Below are 21,270 nucleotides of genomic sequence, written 5' to 3'. Positions count from 1 at the left end.
TTCATATAAGGCGATATAAGTTCCAAATATACACGAGAGCAAATAAGAAAATAAAAATAATTGTACCGAGAAATTACCACTTTATAGTCAACCTGTCTAATTTGACAACAACTTGGAACAGGTTTTACAGAGTGTACCATATATCAAGAGGTTTAATGGGAAAGGTTGAGATTTTATATTACCAAAAAATTTCCTCACACCATAAATATGAAATAGGTGTTATCAGTGATCAAACACAACCACAGTTACCAGACAAATTACTTGCATTTTTAGTTACAAATACTGTACTCTCAATCTGATCAGTGTGGGAAGCTGGACATTGAAATCGCCCCACTTGCAGAACGCCCGATGCAAAATCACCACACTTTTTCAACAACTTGCCCCACTTTTTAAAGAAACGCCTCACTTGTGAAAAGCGGTCTCACTAATTAGCGACAACAAGAATTTTAGCGACAACAAGCGATAACAAGCGACAAGAAGCGACAACAAGAATTATTTTAGCGACGACAAGCGACAAGAAACTATTTAGCGACAAGAAAACATATTTTTTTTAATTAAAATTAATTATTGCAATAAATATTAAACGAATGTGCAAAAGAAAATAATTTTAGCGACAAGAAAGTTAAAATTGATAGAAAAAAATGAAACATTATTTATTAATATTTTATCATCTATCATGTATAACAGCCAGTATTACGTTTAATTATTGTGTTATGAGATTACTTTTCCTTGTGTTTTAGAACGTATTATTTATAATTTGTTTTTTTTAAAACTCTTTTCGTGCAATATATATTAAGATCGTAAAATGAATTATTTGTGCATCATAGTCCTGAAAATATTGACACAAATTGTGAAATACATAGAACTGAAATCAAACAAGAGGAAAAGAAAATTGAAATGTGAATGTTTTCATCTTTTTATTTGCTTAATTATTGCCTCATTAAACGATATTTATCATGTTTATGCATATTGATTGAAGATGAAAGGAAATTAATGACAATCTTGAGCTTCCAACAGGTGTTCACTATTTACAATGATTGTATATTCTGGCGCGTGTAATTGTATAGTCTGACGCGTGTACAAAGTTGAAGTTGTTAATTGGATGTTATTGTAGCAATAAAACAGGAGACACACGCCTCGTTAATCTCATTTGATGTTACCTTAGGGTGAAGCAACATCTAATGTTGTTATCATCAAGAACAATGAATTAATATCTTCATCTACCAATATACTAATATAAACTTCACATCTCTTTCTTCCTCACAAATGTTTCCTTTCTTCGTCTATCTATATAATAAAACATTTTAATTAGACATATCTGCTCGTATATTTAAAAAAAAAAACCATTAAATACAAATTTCTTTATATCTAATAAAAAGAAAAAATGTTTTCTTGTCGCTAAATAGTCTTCTTGTCGCTTGTTGACGCTAAAATAATTCTTGTTGTCGCTTGTTGTCGCTTCTTGACGCTTGTTGTCGCTAATTAGTGAGACCCGTGAAAAGGGTTAAATCCGGTTATTTTTTCCCCTGTCAACTCACCACACTTATTGAAAAAAGATAAAAATCTACTGCAATATATAATTTTCAGGTCTACCAACAAGCCCCATTTAAATGAAAACTAATCTACACAGAATACAAAAAAATCTTGAATTTATGAAACCATTATTTTTTAAATTAAATGATGTTTAACATTCTTAAAATATAATTGCAAATACATTTTCGTATCATTATTGGAGAATAACTTTTTACTTGTAAGGTTTGTTATGTGTATAAAAATTGAAAAGAAACCTGTTAATAGTATCGTAGTCATATAATTGAAGGATTTTAATTAACAGCAATTTGATTTTATAGCACTTCACTAAGGTTTTCATAGGTATTGAAGTGGGGCAGGTACATACATGTATATAGATATGCAACAGGATTGCATCTTTTTTCATAAGTGGGTTGGCACTAATAAATTCATTGTGGTTTGTCTGTTTGTCATGAGTGGGGCGAGTTAGCAGACCTTCTTTCAGCAGCATTTTAACCCTTTTCATAAGTGGGGCATGTTATTCAACCTATTTGCAATGGGATTTTAGCCTTTACAAGGGTGGAGGGAGTTTGTGAAAAAGTGGGGCGATTAGGTGTGGGGCGATTTGCCAGAGGGCGATTTGTCATGGATTCATCAGTGTGCATGTATATATTAGCCTCGGGTTTGGTTTATCAAATATCTACTTCATTTGACACTGGGAATACGTGTAAATTGTGACACTGAGGTAATGAGTTTGAATCCCTCACAGGGCAGGTGCGCTTGTCGCCAATGATTGTCAGTTGTCCTACTGAGGGTACAAAATGTAGGTGGTCCTCCACCTCTAAAGTGGCGGTAACACCAATCAATCAATCAATATAATAATATTTTATAAGCATGATAAGTCTCTGATGAAAGTATGTCCAATGTTCTTAAAAGTACCAAACATGATATGATGCGCTACATGTATAATATTTAAAAAAAAAAAGAAAGAAAAAAAGCTGATTGTAAACATGGTTAAGGCCTTATGATTATCATACTAATCCCACTTATGTTCGCATTACTGTTTATAATAAATCTAACATGTAGTTATGAATAATGCTTTATTCAAGTAACTGTTTCAAAATGCGAGAACACACACAGAGTTAAGCACGTTGAAGCAGACATTGGATAAATTATATATAACTTGCAATAATCCACACAAACCTGACAAGTGTAAATCAAAACACTTGTTTCAAGAGAAAAATTTGAAATTGGGGTCAATAAGGGGACACAATTACTCTTTGTTAAATAATATTTTTTGTCAACACACTTAATTTATTATATTTAGCATGTTTAGGTTATGAACTGCATTTTAAGACCCGTAGCTAGGAATTTCCAAAAGAGGGGGTGGGGGTAACAACAACTCATCATGCTCACAGTTCAAACAAAATCAAAATATCAACTTTGATTTTCATAGTTTAAACACTATGTCAACTTTAATAGTGCTTCTTTATTTCCAATGGGGGACCGGGTTCTTAACCCCTTCCTAAGGGCCTAAATTTATGCTTCAGAAAATATGTAACTTTCCTGGATTTAAAAAAAAATACAAATAACATTGAATATTTACTTATACTTATGTTATATCTAAGTTTTCTATGTTGTAATTTGTGTGCTGTTGGTTGTCTGTTGGTCATTTTTTTTAGCCATGGTCTTCTGTTGTCACTGTCACTTTATTTTAAACTTATGAGCATGACATGCATGATAAGGTCAAACTGGCATCAAATTTTTTTATTTTTTTTTTAGTTTGAGTACAAAAAAATCCCAAAACTAAACAAATAAACCTTCTATTATAAGGACAGGGAGATAACTCAACCTCCAAAACTATTTACCTTTAATTCCAATAAATGCATAATTACATGTTCTTGTGTAAGTACTACATTGTATCTATGACTGTATACATGTAGTTCAGAGCCTCCAATATATTTATAGCTCAGTTCGTTCTGAAATAAGGATTTATATATAAATAATACATGTAGTAGCCATTAATACAAATTTCAATATTTATGATATCTTAGTCCAAAATTCATATAATTACTAGACAATTACTAGACACATTGTAAGTCTATTTTTTGAAAGTTTATGTATCAGCATTGTTTATATGATTTTCCCCACCTACAGTGTAAAAGTTTTATGTGGACTATGTGGAACGCATCTATCCCATCGAATTGGAGATAAAGGATACTACAGATACAGTTAAGTCAGCTTCATATCTTGACTTACATCTAGAAATTGACAATGAGGGTCGGTTGAAGACAAAACTTTACGACAAAAGAGATGATTTCAGCTTTCCAATTGTGAACTTTCCATTTCTAAGTAGCAACATTCCAGCAGCACCTGCATACGGGGTATATATCTCTCAATTGATACGATATTCCCGTGCTTGCATTTCCTATCATGATTTTCTTGATAGAGGGTTACTGCTCACAAGGAAGCTATTAAATCAAGAGTTCCAAATGGTGAAGTTGAAATCATCCCTTCGTAAATTTTACGGACGCCATCACGAGTTGGTTGACCGTTATGGAATAACCATTTCACAAATGATATCGGATATGTTCCTCACGTCGTAACTACAATCCCCTTCCCTTTCATGAATTTGACCTACCGAATTAGACTATTTACCGGATTTGTAATCACATAAGCAACGCGACGGGTGCCGCATGTGGAGCAGGATCTGCTTACCCTTCCGGAGCACCTGAGATCACCCCTAGTTTTTGTTGGGGTTCGTGTTGTTTATTCTTTAGTTTTCTATGTTGTGTCATGTGTGCTGTTGTTTTTCTGTTTGTCTTTTTCATTTTTAGCCATGGCGTTGTCAGTTTGTTTTAGATTTATGAGTTTGACTGTCCCTTTGGTATCTTTCGTCCCTCTTTTATTGAACATGTACATCATCTGGTAATATGAAGCAAACCTTATTGTTTTTTTTTCTAAAACATCAGAATTATTGGATTATAAATAATATTTTCTAGGTAAACCATGTCGTCTGGATCGCAGGATGAGTTCACTCCACCATTTAATATATTTGATATGTTAGGTCTTACTCCTGGAGAATCAGCCAAAAGTTTTGCAGGTAAATTTTATTGTTAGGTCTTACTCCTGGAGAATTCGCTTAAAGTTTTGCAGGTAAGTTTTATTGTTGTTAGGTCTTACTCCTGGAGAATTCACAAAAAGTTTTACAGGTAAGTTTTATTGTGTTGTTAGGTCTTAATCCTGGAGAATTCGCTAAAAGTTTTGCAGGTAAGTTTTATTGTTAGGTCTTAATCCTGGAGAATCAGCTAAAAGTTTTGCAGGTAGGTTTTATTGTCAGGTCTTACTCCTGGAGAATCAGCTAAAAGTTTTGCAGGTAGGTTTTATTGTCAGGTCTTACTCCTGGAGAATCAGCTAAAAGTTTTGCAGGTAGGTTTTATTGTCAGGTCTTACTCCTGGAGAATCAGCTAAAAGTTTTGCAGGTAGGTTTTATTGTCAGGTCTTACTCCTGGAGAATCAGCTAAAAGTTTTACAGGTAAGTTTTATTGTGTTGTTAGGTCTTAATCCTGGAGAATTCGCTAAAAGTTTTGCAGGTAAGTTTTATTGTTAGGTCTTAATCCTGGAGAATCAGCTAAAAGTTTTGCAGGTAGGTTTTATTGTCAGGTCTTACTCCTGCAGAATCATCTAAAAGTTTTGCAGGTAAGTTTTATTGTTAGGTCTTACTCCTGGAGAATTTACTAAAAGTTTTTCAGGTAAGTTTTATTGTGTTAGTAGGTCTTACACCTGGAGAATTCGCCATAAGTTTTGCAGGTAAGTTTTATTGTTAGGTCTTACTCATGGAGAATTAGCTAAAAGTTTTGCAGGTAAGTTTTATTGTGTTGTTAGGTATTACTCCTGAGAATCAGCTTCAAGTTTTGCAGGTAAGTTTTATTGTTAGGTCTTACTCCTGGAGAATCAGCTAAAAGTTTTGCAGGTAAATTTTATTGTTAGGTCTTACTCCTGGAGAATTCGCTTAAAGTTTTGCAGGTAAGTTTTATTGTTGTTAGGTCTTACTCCTGGAGAATTCACAAAAAGTTTTACAGGTAAGTTTTATTGTGTTGTTAGGTCTTAATCCTGGAGAATTCGCTAAAAGTTTTGCAGGTAAGTTTTATTGTTAGGTCTTAATCCTGGAGAATCAGCTAAAAGTTTTGCAGGTAGGTTTTATTGTCAGGTCTTACTCCTGGAGAATCAGCTAAAAGTTTTGCAGGTAGGTTTTATTGTCAGGTCTTACTCCTGGAGAATCAGCTAAAAGTTTTGCAGGTAGGTTTTATTGTCAGGTCTTACTCCTGGAGAATCAGCTAAAAGTTTTGCAGGTAGGTTTTATTGTCAGGTCTTACTCCTGGAGAATCAGCTAAAAGTTTTACAGGTAAGTTTTATTGTGTTGTTAGGTCTTAATCCTGGAGAATTCGCTAAAAGTTTTGCAGGTAAGTTTTATTGTTAGGTCTTAATCCTGGAGAATCAGCTAAAAGTTTTGCAGGTAGGTTTTATTGTCAGGTCTTACTCCTGCAGAATCATCTAAAAGTTTTGCAGGTAAGTTTTATTGTTAGGTCTTACTCCTGGAGAATTTACTAAAAGTTTTTCAGGTAAGTTTTATTGTGTTAGTAGGTCTTACACCTGGAGAATTCGCCATAAGTTTTGCAGGTAAGTTTTATTGTTAGGTCTTACTCATGGAGAATTAGCTAAAAGTTTTGCAGGTAAGTTTTATTGTGTTGTTAGGTATTACTCCTGAGAATCAGCTTCAAGTTTTGCAGGTAAGTTTTATTGTTAGGTCTTACTCCTGGAGAATCAGCTAAAAGTTTTGCAGGTAAGTTTATTTGCATGAATGAGAATATGTTTTGGTTATTTCTTAGAATTTTATTTGAATTTTGTCTCATGTATGTCCCACTGATTTCCATGTCTTTCTTATCCACTGAGCAAGTTCTTGTAATAAAATATTTCAAATAATATTTAGGTCAAAAAGTATACTAAAAAACTCTAAGTGCTTTTAAACAACAGGCAATGAATGTGTTCGTTTTCTTGATAGTTTTAAATTTCTTATTACATGAAACAAAGTAAATAGTTGATGGCTAGCTCTTTCATTTATGCTGATTTTTTTTTGTATTTTATTTTAGAAATCTGGTACCAGGTATTCTTATGGGCCTTATTTACCTCCATCTTTGTTCATGCCATAGCAGCCATTTTAGCATTTGTACGCTTGAGAAAACATAAGATTGGACGATGGATGTCACTGGTCATTATAGTGATGGGAGTTTTATGTCCATTAACAGGTGGTGTTATTACAAGTAGGTATTCTCCAGTGTCTTGTTGACATACTTCTTGCTTCTTACAGAAATTGAGAATTTTCTCTGGAAACTTTGTTATGAACAATGTTATATTATCTGTTACTGTTATTTATAAGTTAAGCACAAAAAGTGCAGTATTTCTTCATGTGGAAACAATATTTCATTTTAGAAAGTTGCCAGACAGTCCATGATCATTTAACATATTTTTCTCACTGGACATTGATCAAACAACTTTCCGTTTCTCCAAATTTACATGAGTTATCTCCCATTTGATCCAGGTTAATAACAACTTGTTGTAACCAAAAGACTGTAATTTTTTAGCTCTCATCATTTTTAACATTTTTATGAATAAAAGAAATGTTATTATGTTTTTTGTGAAAGTAAAAAATACTTTTATTTGATATTTATCAACTAAAAATACAGATTAAAGCTCAATATTTTGGAATTTGGTTATCTGGTAAAGACATGAATATGTGTTAAGAAAAACAGCATTTATAAATGGCACTTTTAAATTGAAAAATTTACTAAAAACTAATGATAAGCTTGCATCCTGTTCCACATGAATTGTCCAACTACTTTTTCAAAACCAATAATTAAAGATAACTAGACATGAGAATGTGATATTAGGGAAATATGTTTATATTTTACATTCACTGAGTATAACCAATTAACAACTTTTGTTTCTTTTTTTTTAGGTGCTACAATAGCTGGATTTTATCGTGGGTCTGACTTTGAGATGAAGCCATTCATTGCTTTGTTATGGGGATTAGGACAAACTGTAGTAGTGATAGTTGTATCATTCAGTAGAATTTTAGCTACATTGTGATGAAGGCTAAGATACCCTGTCTGTCACAAGCATAAGGAACATTAATTAATTCAAAATTGTGAGCCTGTTTGAGGCTATCTGATTGAAGCAACATTATGATAAAGGCCACGTTATCATGTCTGTCAAAGAATAAGAGAGTGTCTATCTGAATGAGGACACAACTGCAGAATATACATAACATTTCAAGCTGTGAACTTTCAATATACTGTTGTCCTCCTACTCATTATAGTATGCAAGTCTTAATGTATCAAAAAGAAGTTATAATTCTTAAATGTAAAGTATTAAAACAAGACTATTATAGACATTTATATGATGAATTTTGAGTTCAATGTCATTGTTAGTTGTGTTTGTTTTGTTGTTTAGAACATACACTAGTTTGTGCATTTCAATTCTAGTCAGGATAATTTTACTTAATTAGAATGTTGGTTCACCTAGCTCAAAGCCTCAGATTAACAGAGATTTATCTCATAACACAAAAGTTGAATAAGGATAACAGAGTTATCTGTCCCATCTGAAATATGTTTTTTAGGCACCAAAGATTTCAAGTTTCACATCCAGTCAGCATCAAACACCATTCAGTGCTTTGCTTAAATATTTTTTTATGTCTTATTTCATTATCAGCATGGCTTGAGAGATTTTAGGCTGAAGTCACTTCACCATGTTAACATCTAATCTTCATTGAGATATACTGAAAGCATGTGTATAGCACTGCCAATACATTATTAGATATTTTTTCTTATATAGAATGCCAATATTATTTAAATTCACTACTAGTGTTTATATATAAAGATATGTTTACAATTAACAATAATCAGGAATAAGTTTTCTGAGAAATGCATATAAAGGCATTAATTTGTTATTCCTCAGGTATATTAACCATTCAATCTTTATAGTCCTGTGTAAAAAATAACCAAGTTATATGTTTAATGTATCTCACTCTGCGTTGAGTCTGTGCTCAAGACGATCTAGTGAGAGAGAGATATAGAGAGAGAAAATTGATAATATATAATTACAGGGCAATGTGCAATATCTTATGACTACATTTTTAGCATTTGAAATACTCATTTGTTATAATCCTGATTAATGGGTAACAGCTTTTACTTTGTGGATATCATTTAATTTTTTTTTCTTTTTCTTTCTGTGAGGTCTAGCTAGTATTTAAGTTTTATTGTAAAATTTTATAAATGGTATCTATATGCAAGGAGGTTAAAATACAAACAACCATTGTTATATACTATTTTTTTTTTGACAAATGTTTGATTAATAAACCATCACATTTTATAATGTATTTATATTTTTTTTCTTGGCCTATTTAAAATTAAAAGGATGATTTTCAGAACACATGGAACATAGGATTATACAACACAAGAAAATGAACATGTGGTAGGATGCCAACGAGACAATCTTCCACCAAAGACCAAATGACAAAGAACTTTACAACTGTAAGTCACTGTATTGCCTTCAACAATAAGCCAAATCCAACCACTTAGAATGCTATATAGAAGGCTACAAAATAGCAAATCTAAGATAATTCAAACCAGAATACTAACAGCCAGATTTACTACAAGTATCACATAAACTTAACATGATCCAAGAAAATGAGACAATGGTCAGATAAAACCAAATAAGAAATACATGTCATGGCAGATGCAAGTTCAACTTACAATCATTCAATACACTAAATATAGTTGACCTATTGCTTGCAGTTTCCAATAAACAGACTTATATTATAAATGTTCCATACACCAAATATAGTTGACCTATTGCATATAGTATTAGTATAAGAAAAACAGACCAAACTTAATCATAATACAATGCATATATTTACTACAGCCCCCCATCACAATTTTGTTCATTGAAATACTTCAGTGCCATGTACTAACAAAATCTTCAAAACACAACCATAAGATTTGGTATCATTTTATTATAATTTTATTTACATCATCTCTCTTTACTACAATATTGCATAGAAACAATAGAAACAATATAAATATCTGTCATGTACAAATGAATGTTTTAATAAATGAATATGAAAACATTGTCAGAATATTGAAGAACTAAAGGTATGATTATGAAGATTTTTCAATGAAACATGATTTTAAAAATAGTAACACCAGCAATATCAGGATCCACTGATATGTTATCAAACAAATAAGATAGAACTCAGATTGTTTACAAAAATACATTAAATTTGTACCTTAAAATTAAAGTTATCTTTATTTTGAAAAAAAGAAATTGTATCAAAAAAAAAATTTCTTCTTTGTATAAGTTTACATAGTTCAACAGATTCAACAAAAAGTGTACCAGTGTCTTAAGTGTTTCTTTTAATTAATGTTGTTAAAACATATAAACTATCATCTTTATTATCTTACACTTAAAAATCTCCTTCTTGAAAAAGTAAACTTATTTTGCCTTGCAAGATAAAAATAATGAATAAGTGTCAATCAACTCAACAGACTTGGTTTTCATGTAGTTTTGGTTTTACACATATAGCACTATTGATTAGAAAGAAAAAGAACAATAAAGTAAAAGATATTCTTTCAATGAAATTACAACCATGATGATATATATTTACAATTATGACTAGTAAATAGATATGAAAAATAAAATGATATATTTAAAACATCATTCTTTTCCTATTATATAACATTAAAAATTCTGTACAATTTCTCATTCGATACATATATACAAATCAATGGTTTTGGTGCATTAAAATTTCTATAAATATGGAATATTTACATGAAAGTTATATACAAATTATGTACAATCATTTACAATAAAATATGGACATGAAAATATATATATAAATAAATATCAAGCATCAACTTCTGGTATTTTATCATTGATAGATGTTCAAAAAAGAGAAAAAAATAATACAACAAGATATGAAATGTGTTTCTAGTGATATATTTCATCATAAAAAATCCAAACATATTCAAATTGTATGTGATTCTTTAAGCAAACATTACAACCATGCATCAAATTTCACTTATGGTGCCTCCTGATACATAAACCCCCCTCTCAACATGCATGTTCAAAGTGGAACAGCCATAAACATACAAAAAATGTACCATCCTAGCTTTTATACAAGAAGAATATATTTTAACATGTAAATTGTAAGCATGCTGAATTGAAGAACCTTTGTAAGTTATGTTAACATTAAAGATAACCTCATAAAGAAGTAAAATCAGTACACATTACAGGAAATTTTATTACGTTTCATAAAGGTAAAAATTGTGTTTAAATTTCAATTCAAATTTGTATATCAATAAAACTTTATATTTATATAAAATTTGCAATACTTTCAAAGTATCATTTAATTAAAGATTAAAAAAAATATAAAAGAAAATCAAGTAAAAGAAAATATTCTTAATTTTAAAATTAAAATGCAATATTATGAAAATTCATAAATATCTCATATAAAACTAATTATCTTATAAAACTTTTACTATTTAATAGATCAAAAAAATCATTTCACATGACAAGTAAAACAAGCTTCTATCAAAATCATTGAAAGTGTACTTAACCAGCAGTATTGTATCTTTTTAGTACAATCTAAAAAGATCTGTATCAATTTCAGTCACCAGGTTTATTTAAATACATTATTATGAATTGAGAACTAAATGTTATTTGTTACACCATGTATGATGATTAAAGTGAAATGTATCTTATGTGTTAAAAAATGCCCTAATTTACATATATATGCATATCAAACATAAGCATGATACATGTAAGTAATGAGTATAAATTAATCTAAATGATAAATGCAAAACTGACCATAACAATGATAATATAATGTAACATTAAACAATGGTATGCACTAACAAAAATGATATCAAAACATATACCATGACTTTAACAAATGTGATTTAAAAATGTATAGCACTATACAACTGTATGATCTTGTGGTATTAATGTCTTTATTCTTCTGCTGCCCCTATTTGTGCTAAAACTCTGAAATAAAAAGTATATAGTTAATAAAATTGTCTGAACCATATAATTTTGAACAAACTATAGGTTAATAGTAAAATTGTGGACTTCAAAGACTATCCTGGGATTTAGGTTTATCATTTCAATGATAATACCACATCTCCTTCAAGCATCATTTGACAATGCCAAGGTGCTACTAACTAAGTATAAGGGTTACTTCTGTCATCTTGAAGTATCCTTGTACATATCAATCTTTATCATTATAAGCAACATCTTGAGAACCCTGTGACTGATTTTTTGTGTATATTAAATCATCTTTTACATGAGTTTTATTTGTTTGATAAGTACTGTTTTGCAGCATAATGCATTCTTGTTTTTTAGTTTAAATTGTCAAATAAAAAAGTTACAAAGGATGAATCATTGGATGCTTCTATAATGTATATCACTGTGACACTGTCCATACATATATATCAATACAACCAACCATCAACTGTCACAAGAGAACAGTCAAGTAGTCAACTGTACCTTTTGATAAACACATACATGTATTAAGATATAGATTCAATAATTTGCTTAGCAATGAACAATATAAAGACTACATCTATAAAATAAAAGTACTTACAGCTGCCTGAGTTCAGCAATCTGTGAATACAGATCTCTATTGATACTCTCCTGTTCCTGTAACCGATGTCTGAGATCATCAATGGTGTTATTCTGTTCCCTGATATGTTCATCATTATTATCAATTAGTCTATTTATTTCATCACATTTGTCCTCATTCACTTTTTCTAACCTAGCAATTCTGTCACCAGTTTCAGACATTTGGTATTGCAATTCATCCACTTTAATTTTTTGAATTCTTAACTGCCTGTCCTTTTGTTCACAGATTTCTGTTGTTTCTTGTAACTTCTGATACATTAAAATATTGTCTTTCTTTAAATTTTTTGTTTCAGAATTCAAGTTCTTGATTTTACTGACCTGTTGTGTGTTTTCTGTCTGTAATTGTGAAATAGTGCCATCTTTTTGTGTGTTGTCTGTCTGTAATTGTGTGTTGTCTGTCTGTAATTGTGAAATAGTGCCATCTTTTTGTGTGTTGTCTGTCTGTAATTGTGAAATAGTGCCATCTTTTTGTGTGTTGACTGTCTGTAATTGTGTGTTGTCTGTCTGTAATTGTGAAATAGTGCCATCTTTTTGTGTGTTGTCTGTCTGTAATTGTGAAATAGTGCCATCTTTTTGTGTGTTGTCTGTCTGTAATTGTGTGTTGTCTGTCTGTAATTGTGAAATAGTGCCATCTTTTTGTGTGTTGTCTGTCTGTAATTGTGAAATAGTGCCATCTTTTTGTGTGTTGACTGTCTGTAATTGTGTGTTATCTGACTGTAATTGTGTGTTGTCTGTCTTCAAATCTGTAACTTCTGTTTTCAGATCAGTAACTTCTGTTTTCAGATCAGTAACTTCTGTTTTCAGATCAGTAACTTCTGTTTTCAGATCAGTAACTTCTGTTTTCAGCCCATCAACAGTTTTACACAACTGTTTAGTTTTGGTTTTTAGTTCAGAACACTGTGCCTTATGCTGCTGAATTGTTGTCTGACTATCTGCAACATTTCTTCTCAGATATGAATTTACTCTAACTTGTTGAGCTAATGTTTTGTTCATATTACTGTTTTCACTACAAAGCTGCCTATTATCATCTCGTAACTCCCTATTATCATTACTCAGCTGATTCCTTTGGGTCGTTAGCACACTATTATCATCATGGAGTGACTCATTATCACTAAGTAAATTGTTTATTTGACCCTGCTGATTTACACTGTGCATGACAGTATGATCTAAAGCCAAGCGTAGATTACTTTCACGGTTAGATAACTGCTGAATACTGTCGTCCTTTGTTGCAAGGTCTTGTTTCATTTGAACTGAAAGAATTATAACAAAATCTAAATTGTGAATTTTTTAAATGTTTTTGTACATAAATCTGAACAAAACAAAATACTTTTAAAACATTTAAATGTTACGACAGATGATAAATTTGTTTTAGCTTTTTATATTTTCAAATGTGAAACATGTCTGTGATGTAATGAAGCTTACACGAAACAGTGTAAATTTTATGATAACTGTGTTAATAAAATGCTTTTACAGTCCTTATCAAGGAATTCATCAACATTTTGACATCAAAATAAAATCTGACACTAATTTCCATGAAGAAACTGTTATACAATTATCTTCCTTGTGATTCCTGTGATATAAATATTTTGCCATTATTCAAATTAAATCAAAATCAAAATCTAGGCGCATCTTTCCTTGTATATTTACAGATTTGAAAAAATTAAGAAAATTACGGTTCCTAAATATTTTTCACTGTTTTCAGTGAAATTATACAAAAGTAAGCCTTGATGAGACTGTACCTAAAGACCTTTTCTTGTGTCGCCTACCTTCCCAGTTCAGGATAAATACTCTGTAATCATGGACTGTTGGAAGCTTTCCTGTAAAGGAAGAAGAAAATCAAAATTAAGAATTGGCCTACACTTATTTTCATAACTTTCACTATGCTTAAGTTTAATAATATATCTAGTCATTTTAAAAATCTCTGTTTATAAATGAAAGAAATAACCAGATGCTCTGCAGGGCACAGCTTTATACGACTGCAGAGGTCGAACACTGAACAGTTTGGGCAAGTATGGACACAACATTCAAGCTTGATACAGGTCTGACTTTGGATTGTGATTAGATAGTTGATACAGCATGGGTTTCTGACACAAAATGAATGTGGTCTAATGAACTTAAAATTATTTTTTTGCTTTTAAGTAATTCACTATGCCTTTTGAATATAAATCCACTAAAAAAAAAAACATTTGAAGAAATTTTCTTTTTAATTTTTGAAATCTGAAAAAATGAGAAAAATTGTACCCCATGCAAACTCTTATTTACCCCCAATTTTTTTCATCTACCCCTTACCATTATTCAAAAAAAAAATCTCACAATTCAAATTTCTAATGGAGTTTGTTTGCAACAATAACTACTGATTTAAATACATCATAAACTATTGAAATATAAAATGACATACAGTCATGGTTAAAATTAATATTGATTAAAAGTACATGTAACTTCTAAAATAAATTTACAGCTAATCATCTCAAGACAATCATCACTTCTTAATATATATTATTTTCAAGCAGTGTAAACATATTTATATAACAGTATTCTTTAAATGGAATTTATATTGGATTACCTCCCTTACACTGCTTTTAATTGCCTAGATTGTCCTTTAACAAGAGAAACACTTGTTTTTTCCCCTTTTTTATCCCTAATTTCTTAATGATTTGAGCCATAAACCCCCATAACCATCCCTTTGCAGTATGGAAACTTGTGGTCTAATTTCATAGATATTTATACACTTGCAAGTTATTGACTGGAAACTACAAAAATGCTTATTTGGGTCCCTTTTTTGGCCCCTTATTCCAAAACCTTTTGGACCATAACACTCATAATAATTCCAAGCCTTCCCTTTGTTATATGGAACCTTGTGGCACATTGACAGAGAGATCCATACAATTACACAAGTTATTGTCCTAAAACTAGAAAAATGCTTGTTTTTGGCCCCTTTTTGGCCCTTAAATCCCAGAATGTTTGCCCTATAACCCTTCAAATAAATCCCCACCTTCTACTTATGGTAATAAACAGTATGGCACAATTACAGAGCAATTGAAATACTAATACACAACTTATTAACTGAAAACTACAAAAATGCTTATTTCAAGTTATTTGGGTCCCTTTTTTGGCCCCTAATTCCTAAACCTTTTAAACCATAATCCCCATAATCATTCCAAGCCCTCCCTTTGTTATATGGAACCTTGTGGTACATTGACAGATAGTTCCATACAGTTACACACAAGTAATTGTGTAAAACTAGAAAAATGCTTGTTTTTGGCCCTTAAATCCTAGATTGTTTGCCCAATAACCCTGAAAATAGATTCCAACCTTCTACTTATGGTATTAAACATTATGGTACAATTACAGAGCAATTTAAATACTAATACACAACTTATTGTCCTGAAACTAAATAAATGCTTGTTTTGGGCCCCTTTTGGCCCCTAATTCCTGAACCTTTTGGACCATAATCCCCAAAATCAATCCCAACCTTCCTTTTGTGGTTATAAACATAATTGTGTTATAATTTTATTGATTTCTATTCACCTTAACTAAAGTATCATCCGGAAACCATCTGTCTTTGGACGACGACAACGCGGATGCCGACAACGTGGATGCCGACAACGTGATACCAATATACGACCAAAATTTTTTTAATTTTTGCGGTCGTATAAAAATAGGGTTTTCATGTCATTACCAGCAAATTTCATTTAGAATTTGTGAAGAGCAAATTTTATAAAAGGCAGCATTTCCTTTTTGAAGAGTGAATAATCATGACAATTGATGTGAATAAATAAGTTTTGTTCTCTTTTTCGCAATTATTAATGTCAGATTTGTTTTAAAATTCAATTTTGCTGGTGACATGCAAATAGTAAGACTATATTCAATTATACAAATCAATAAATCATATTCAGTTTTATGTAAAATAATATCATAATCAGGTGTTCTCCCTAGGGTCTTTTAGCATCATGGTAATGTGATGCTATCTGAATTGGTTATCTTATAGATTGTGTTATGCCTTATGGATGTGATGCTATAATATTTTGAAACAAGATGGTATTTCAAATTTCATATTTTACCAAGATGCTATAAGAAATATCTGGGGAGAACACTGCATACTTTTAAACTATGTTCAACAACTATTTTAAATCATACCAAATTTTGGATAGAACTCATCATATGCTAATTCCAAATCATCAACTGCAAATCTTTCCAGAAGGAAGTTTTTAACTGAATTTTGTTCTGCTGGAGTTATCTGATCCCAATCTATAATAAACAATACAAGTTAGGTTGAAAGTTTTATTAATAACGATAAACAAGTTTTGCATACATAATAGGCAATAATGTAGGTCACACATTCTTATCAAGGGGGAGATAATTTGAATTTTTGAAAAGATTCAAAATTTTCCAATTCAAACTCATATATATATATATATATATAAAAATAATAATATATATGATACTTAACAATATGAAATCAGTATCAATCTTTGAGAAGAATCTGCTCTTTTTGTGATAATTATTCACAGACATGTGCAATTGTACAAGGTTGCATTTAAACTTTAAAGATTGTTTCTTAGATTATTTACTTCTTTCTGATACTGATTTAAGATAATTTATTCAGGAGTGTTCAAGTTTAGTATAATTTACAAATTTATTAGATTTTTCTTCCATTTTAAGTTAAAAATCTACTTTAAAAGCAATACTTGCGAGGTCAAGGGAAAACAAGAATGTGTCCAAAGTACATGGATGCCCCACTAGCACTATCATTTTCCATGTTCAATGGACCGTGAAAATGGGTAAAAAATATAATTAGGCATTAAAATTAAAAAGATCATATCATAGGGAACATTTGTACTAAGTTTCAAGTTGATTGGACTTCAATTTCATCAAAAACTACCTTGACCAAAAACTTTAACCTGAAACTCGCACTTTCATTTTCTATGTTCAGTGGACCGTGAAATAGGGATCAAAAGTTTAATTTGTCTTTAGAATTAGAAAGATCATATCATAAGGAACATATGTACTAAGTTTCAAGTTGATTGGACTTCAGCTTCATCAAAAACTACCTTGACCAAAAACTTTAACCTGAAGCGGGACAGACGGACGAACGGACGCACAGACCAGAAAACATAATGCCCCGCTACTATCGTAGGTGGGGCAGAAAAATCCTTTTCTATGTCAGTATATACATGGTATATACTCAAACTGATACTGATTTATAATCAATTTTTCAGGAGATTTCGAGTGTACTATGTTTTACATTTATTTGAGATTTTCTTCCAATTCTAAAGACAAAAATATGTTTAGACATTTTCTTTTGAATCCTACTTTTTATAAGCAATGCTTGTAAGGGAAAGGGAGACAATCCATTTCTATGTTAGTTTACACAAAACGTTTGTGGATTAACCTACCAGTCATTTTCTCCCAAACATCTCCAGGTCCTGTTGGTATTGTGTGACTTGTTGGTAAGGGAGATAATCCTTGTCTATGTCAGTTAACACAAACATTTGATTGGATTAACTTACCAGTCATTTTCTCCAAAACATCTCTAGGTCCTATTGGTATTGTGTGACTTGTTGGTAAGGGGGGTAATCCTTGTCTATATCAGTTAACACAAACATTTGATTGGATTAACTTACCTGTCATTTTCTCCCAAACATCTCCAGGTCCTATTGGTATTGTGTGACTTGTTGGTAAGGGAGATAATCCTTGTCTATATCAGTTAACACAAACATTTGATTGGATTAACTTACCTGTCATTTTCTCCCAAACATCTCCAGGTCCTATTGGTATTGTGTGACTTGTTGGTAAGGGAGATAATCCTTGTCTATATCAGTTAACACAAACATTTGATTGGATTAACTTACCTGTCATTTTCTCCCAAACATCTCCAGGTGCTACTGGTATTGTGTGACTTGTTGGTAAGGGAAATAATCCTTGTCTATATCAGTTAACACAAACATTTGATTGGATTAACTTACCTGTCATTTTCTCCCAAACATCTCTAGGTCCTATTGGTATTGTGTGACTTGTTGGTAAGGGGGATAATCCTTGTCTATATCAGTTAACACAAACATTTGATTGGATTAACTTACCAGTCATTTTCTCCCAAACATCTCCAGGTCCTACTGGTATTGTGTGACTTGTAGGTACGCTGTGAATATTTGGATGTGGATAATTCTCTATTACCGTCTTTACACCATAGATGTGCTGATAATCTTTAGGAGGATTTCCTGTAACAGGGAGATTCAGAGTGGTAATTGTTATAAGGTAATATGATGTAAAGCAAACCTCCTTACTGAAATAACACCACATAATGTGGTTTCGCAACAAACGTAGTTAAAAGTTGATGAATATCAATTATTCTTAGTGAATAGCAATTTTTGACTTCTAACATGTCTAACTAGATCAATAAAGTCAAACTAATACAATATTTGTGGATAAAACAAATGTTGATGAATTTTTGAAAACTTTATTTTCATTTTAACTACATTGTACATGTATATATTACATGTATATGAGCCCCAAAAACATTTGTTTTCATAACTGCAAAAAAATAAATGAAAGTAAAATACAATAGGAACTTGGAAGCCAATATACCTGTGAATTCTGTTATCACATTTCTAACCAATCTGGTTTTCTCCACTGTTCTATCATATGAATCACAAACTACAGAGTTACCTGAAAAATATAAAATGGAACACATAAAATAGGTCTGAAAATGTTCTCTTTTGCCATGTTCACTCCTGGGCTGTTTGCACACATTATTACTTCTTTTGTTTCTTTAGTTACATAAAAGGGCAATTATATAAATAATAAGAATATATTAACTTAACAGTTAAAATTGAAAATTTGAACATAGTCTTTGGAGCATATATTTGTAAGCATAAATTTCGGGACATATTTTTATTAACATTCTGTCATGCATGTCATGTCGGTATACATTTTATTTTGTTAACCTTTCTACATGTACATCATACATGACATACTTGAAAGTAATTACTAGTTAACTTCTACAAGTTCTAAACATGTCACTAGGTCTCTAGTGGAAAGTTGTTTCATCAGCAATCACACTACATGTACATGTACATGTTCTTATTTTTATAATTAACCTTACAAAATTTTTACAATATATATATAAATTTAATGAGCAAATCTATAACTATTTATTTTAACAAGATGATCAATCACATAATACTAATAAAATAATAATGAATAACATAATATCTAATCAGCATTGCACATAAACAAGTATCAATGGCAATGAGAAAACTTTGAACATGTTGGAATCGATTCATATTACACAAAAGTACTCATTTCAAAATAAAGCAAATAAATGTGTTTTATTCTTTCTCCCATTAGTTTACCTTGAATACTCAATTACACAAATGTGTAAAACATATAAAACCAAATACATTTTACTGTAAATTCATTGTCCTTTATAAATTTATAATAAAGATGTCATTATATATAAAAGACCAGGTGTTGTGCATTTAAACTGATCCGTTACCCACATATTCCTATAGAGTTTGATGCCTATACAGAATTCTAATGAGACAGATACTCTGTATATAAATGACTCAACCTAACACCACCAAAGTTATAATACAAATACACAAGTGTATTTAATTATACATCTCATGTTGATAAAAACAATTAAAAGTAAGAGAGATGAAAGTAAAAATCTAGTTCTTAACTTCGTTCGTTTGAGTTTAACTTCATTGAAATTTGTATATCTTAGTCTATTATAATTTACATTTCATTTTGGCACTGACAGTACAACACATGTAGCCTTTTCGGCTACTTTGCCAGTGTGTGGAGCAATTTCTGTGGATGTATCCATGATGTCACCTATTTTGTTTGATCAAAGGGATATTGTTATATATCTTTCTTTTGTGACATGCATTAAAATAATAACGTTAGCATAAGAAAATCAAGAAAATAAGAAGAAAACAAACACTGACCATTGGCAGCCATTTTGATACAAATGAATGTTAACGCCATCTATCGGTTGATGCTGTTGAGAGAAAAAAAAAACAGCGGGAAAATACAGTTATTTCCCTTAGAACGTATTATCCAAATTCATTTTTGATATCTAAGAAATGCACTAACATTTAAATTTGTTTGTCAAATATGTTTAATGATATAAGCTTTATTGGTTATGCAGCTCAAAACAAATGTCAATTAGAATTCATTTTATTTATAAAATACCTAACCTGAGACCACTATAACATATAGACTATAACCCCAACTGAGAAATAGTCCTACACTGATTTCTTTAAAAAATAAAACTTTGTAAAGGCTGTAAACAATTTAAAAACTTAACAGTGGAAGATTTTAGGTCTTCAGGTTTAGCGGAATCATTATTAATAAATAAAGGATATGTCGGGGGAAAAAGAGCAGAAAGAAAAACCCAAATTCAAGTTATGGATTTATTTTGTTTTTGGAACGCTTGCATGAAGTCAGCCGGGTCCCTTTTCCTTTAAAATAAATCAAAACCCAAATCAAAAACCTCTATGATACATAAAGGTGTTCGAAACAAATCTAAGATTATGGATATGCATTACACTTCTATATTGGCGGTTTACTTTTACAAGCTGATTGTGACTTCGATGGAGAGTTGCCTCATTGGCGCTCATACTGCATCTTCTTATTTCTATCTGAGACTAGTCTCAGTTTCTATAAACGGTATATTTCTAAGTTGTATTGTGTGACTGACCGACTGGAGGAGATAGATGATACTCAAGATTGTAATAAAAAACATAATGGACTATTGAATAAAAAGCCTTTAAATATTTAGCTCAGCCGGTATGCGATCATAGTTGCTTCGGAAGGGTTAAAAGTCCAAACTCAGACCACTAGTGAAACCCGTCATATTTTCCATGTGTGGCCGAAAATCAAATGTCAATATAGTTGCGATATGGCTTGATATCATAATGGAATTGGAAACGTCTCTTTTCTTACCGACGCCGGGGAGACAATTTAAAAAAATGCGTCCTGAACATGCATGAAATATTTGCCACTGGACGTTTAGCAACT

The 21,270-nt window shown here is 31.1% G+C and overlaps 2 protein-coding genes across 7 annotated transcripts; one reads left to right on the top strand and one right to left on the bottom strand.

Moving 5' to 3' along the window:
- The first annotated feature begins 70 nt into the window (after positions 1-70).
- On the top strand, positions 71-8,937 carry LOC139522945 (transmembrane protein 170B-like). Of its 4 annotated transcripts, none has more exons than XM_071316620.1 (5): positions 71-164; positions 4,512-4,576; positions 6,317-6,352; positions 6,660-6,830; positions 7,526-8,937. In XM_071316620.1, exons 2-5 carry the CDS (start codon positions 4,519-4,521, stop codon positions 7,654-7,656), a joined length of 396 nt encoding a protein of 131 aa, XP_071172721.1. In that variant the 5' UTR covers positions 71-164; positions 4,512-4,518; the 3' UTR covers positions 7,657-8,937. The 4 variants fall into 4 exon arrangements, with proteins under 4 accessions (XP_071172721.1, XP_071172722.1, XP_071172723.1 ...); XM_071316621.1 differs by lacking the exon at positions 6,317-6,352 and adding an exon at positions 5,447-5,482; XM_071316622.1 differs by lacking the exon at positions 6,317-6,352 and adding an exon at positions 4,956-4,991.
- A 2,499-nt stretch (positions 8,938-11,436) lies between these two features.
- LOC139522969 (uncharacterized protein MCAP_0864-like) lies at positions 11,437-20,262 on the bottom strand. Of its 3 annotated transcripts, none has more exons than XM_071316656.1 (7): positions 20,196-20,262; positions 18,832-18,912; positions 18,327-18,464; positions 16,384-16,494; positions 13,986-14,063; positions 12,209-13,496; positions 11,437-11,610 (listed from the first exon to the last, which is right to left on the bottom strand). In XM_071316656.1, the coding sequence occupies exons 1-7, from the start codon at positions 20,233-20,235 to the stop codon at positions 11,577-11,579; spliced, it is 1,770 nt and encodes a 589-aa protein (XP_071172757.1). In that variant the 5' UTR covers positions 20,236-20,262; the 3' UTR covers positions 11,437-11,576. The 3 variants fall into 3 exon arrangements, with proteins under 3 accessions (XP_071172757.1, XP_071172759.1, XP_071172760.1); XM_071316658.1 differs by having other exon boundaries at positions 14,013-14,063; XM_071316659.1 differs by lacking the exons at positions 18,327-18,464; positions 18,832-18,912; positions 20,196-20,262 and adding an exon at positions 17,643-17,693.
- Positions 20,263-21,270: the final 1,008 nt, after the last annotated feature.

The sequence above is a fragment of the Mytilus edulis genome, chromosome 5 (assembly GCF_963676685.1).
Source record: "Mytilus edulis chromosome 5, xbMytEdul2.2, whole genome shotgun sequence".
NCBI classification, from domain to species: Eukaryota; Metazoa; Mollusca; class Bivalvia; order Mytilida; family Mytilidae; genus Mytilus; species Mytilus edulis.
The sequence above is the reverse complement of the archived record's forward strand: the minus strand, read 5'-3'. Positions and strand labels throughout refer to the sequence as shown.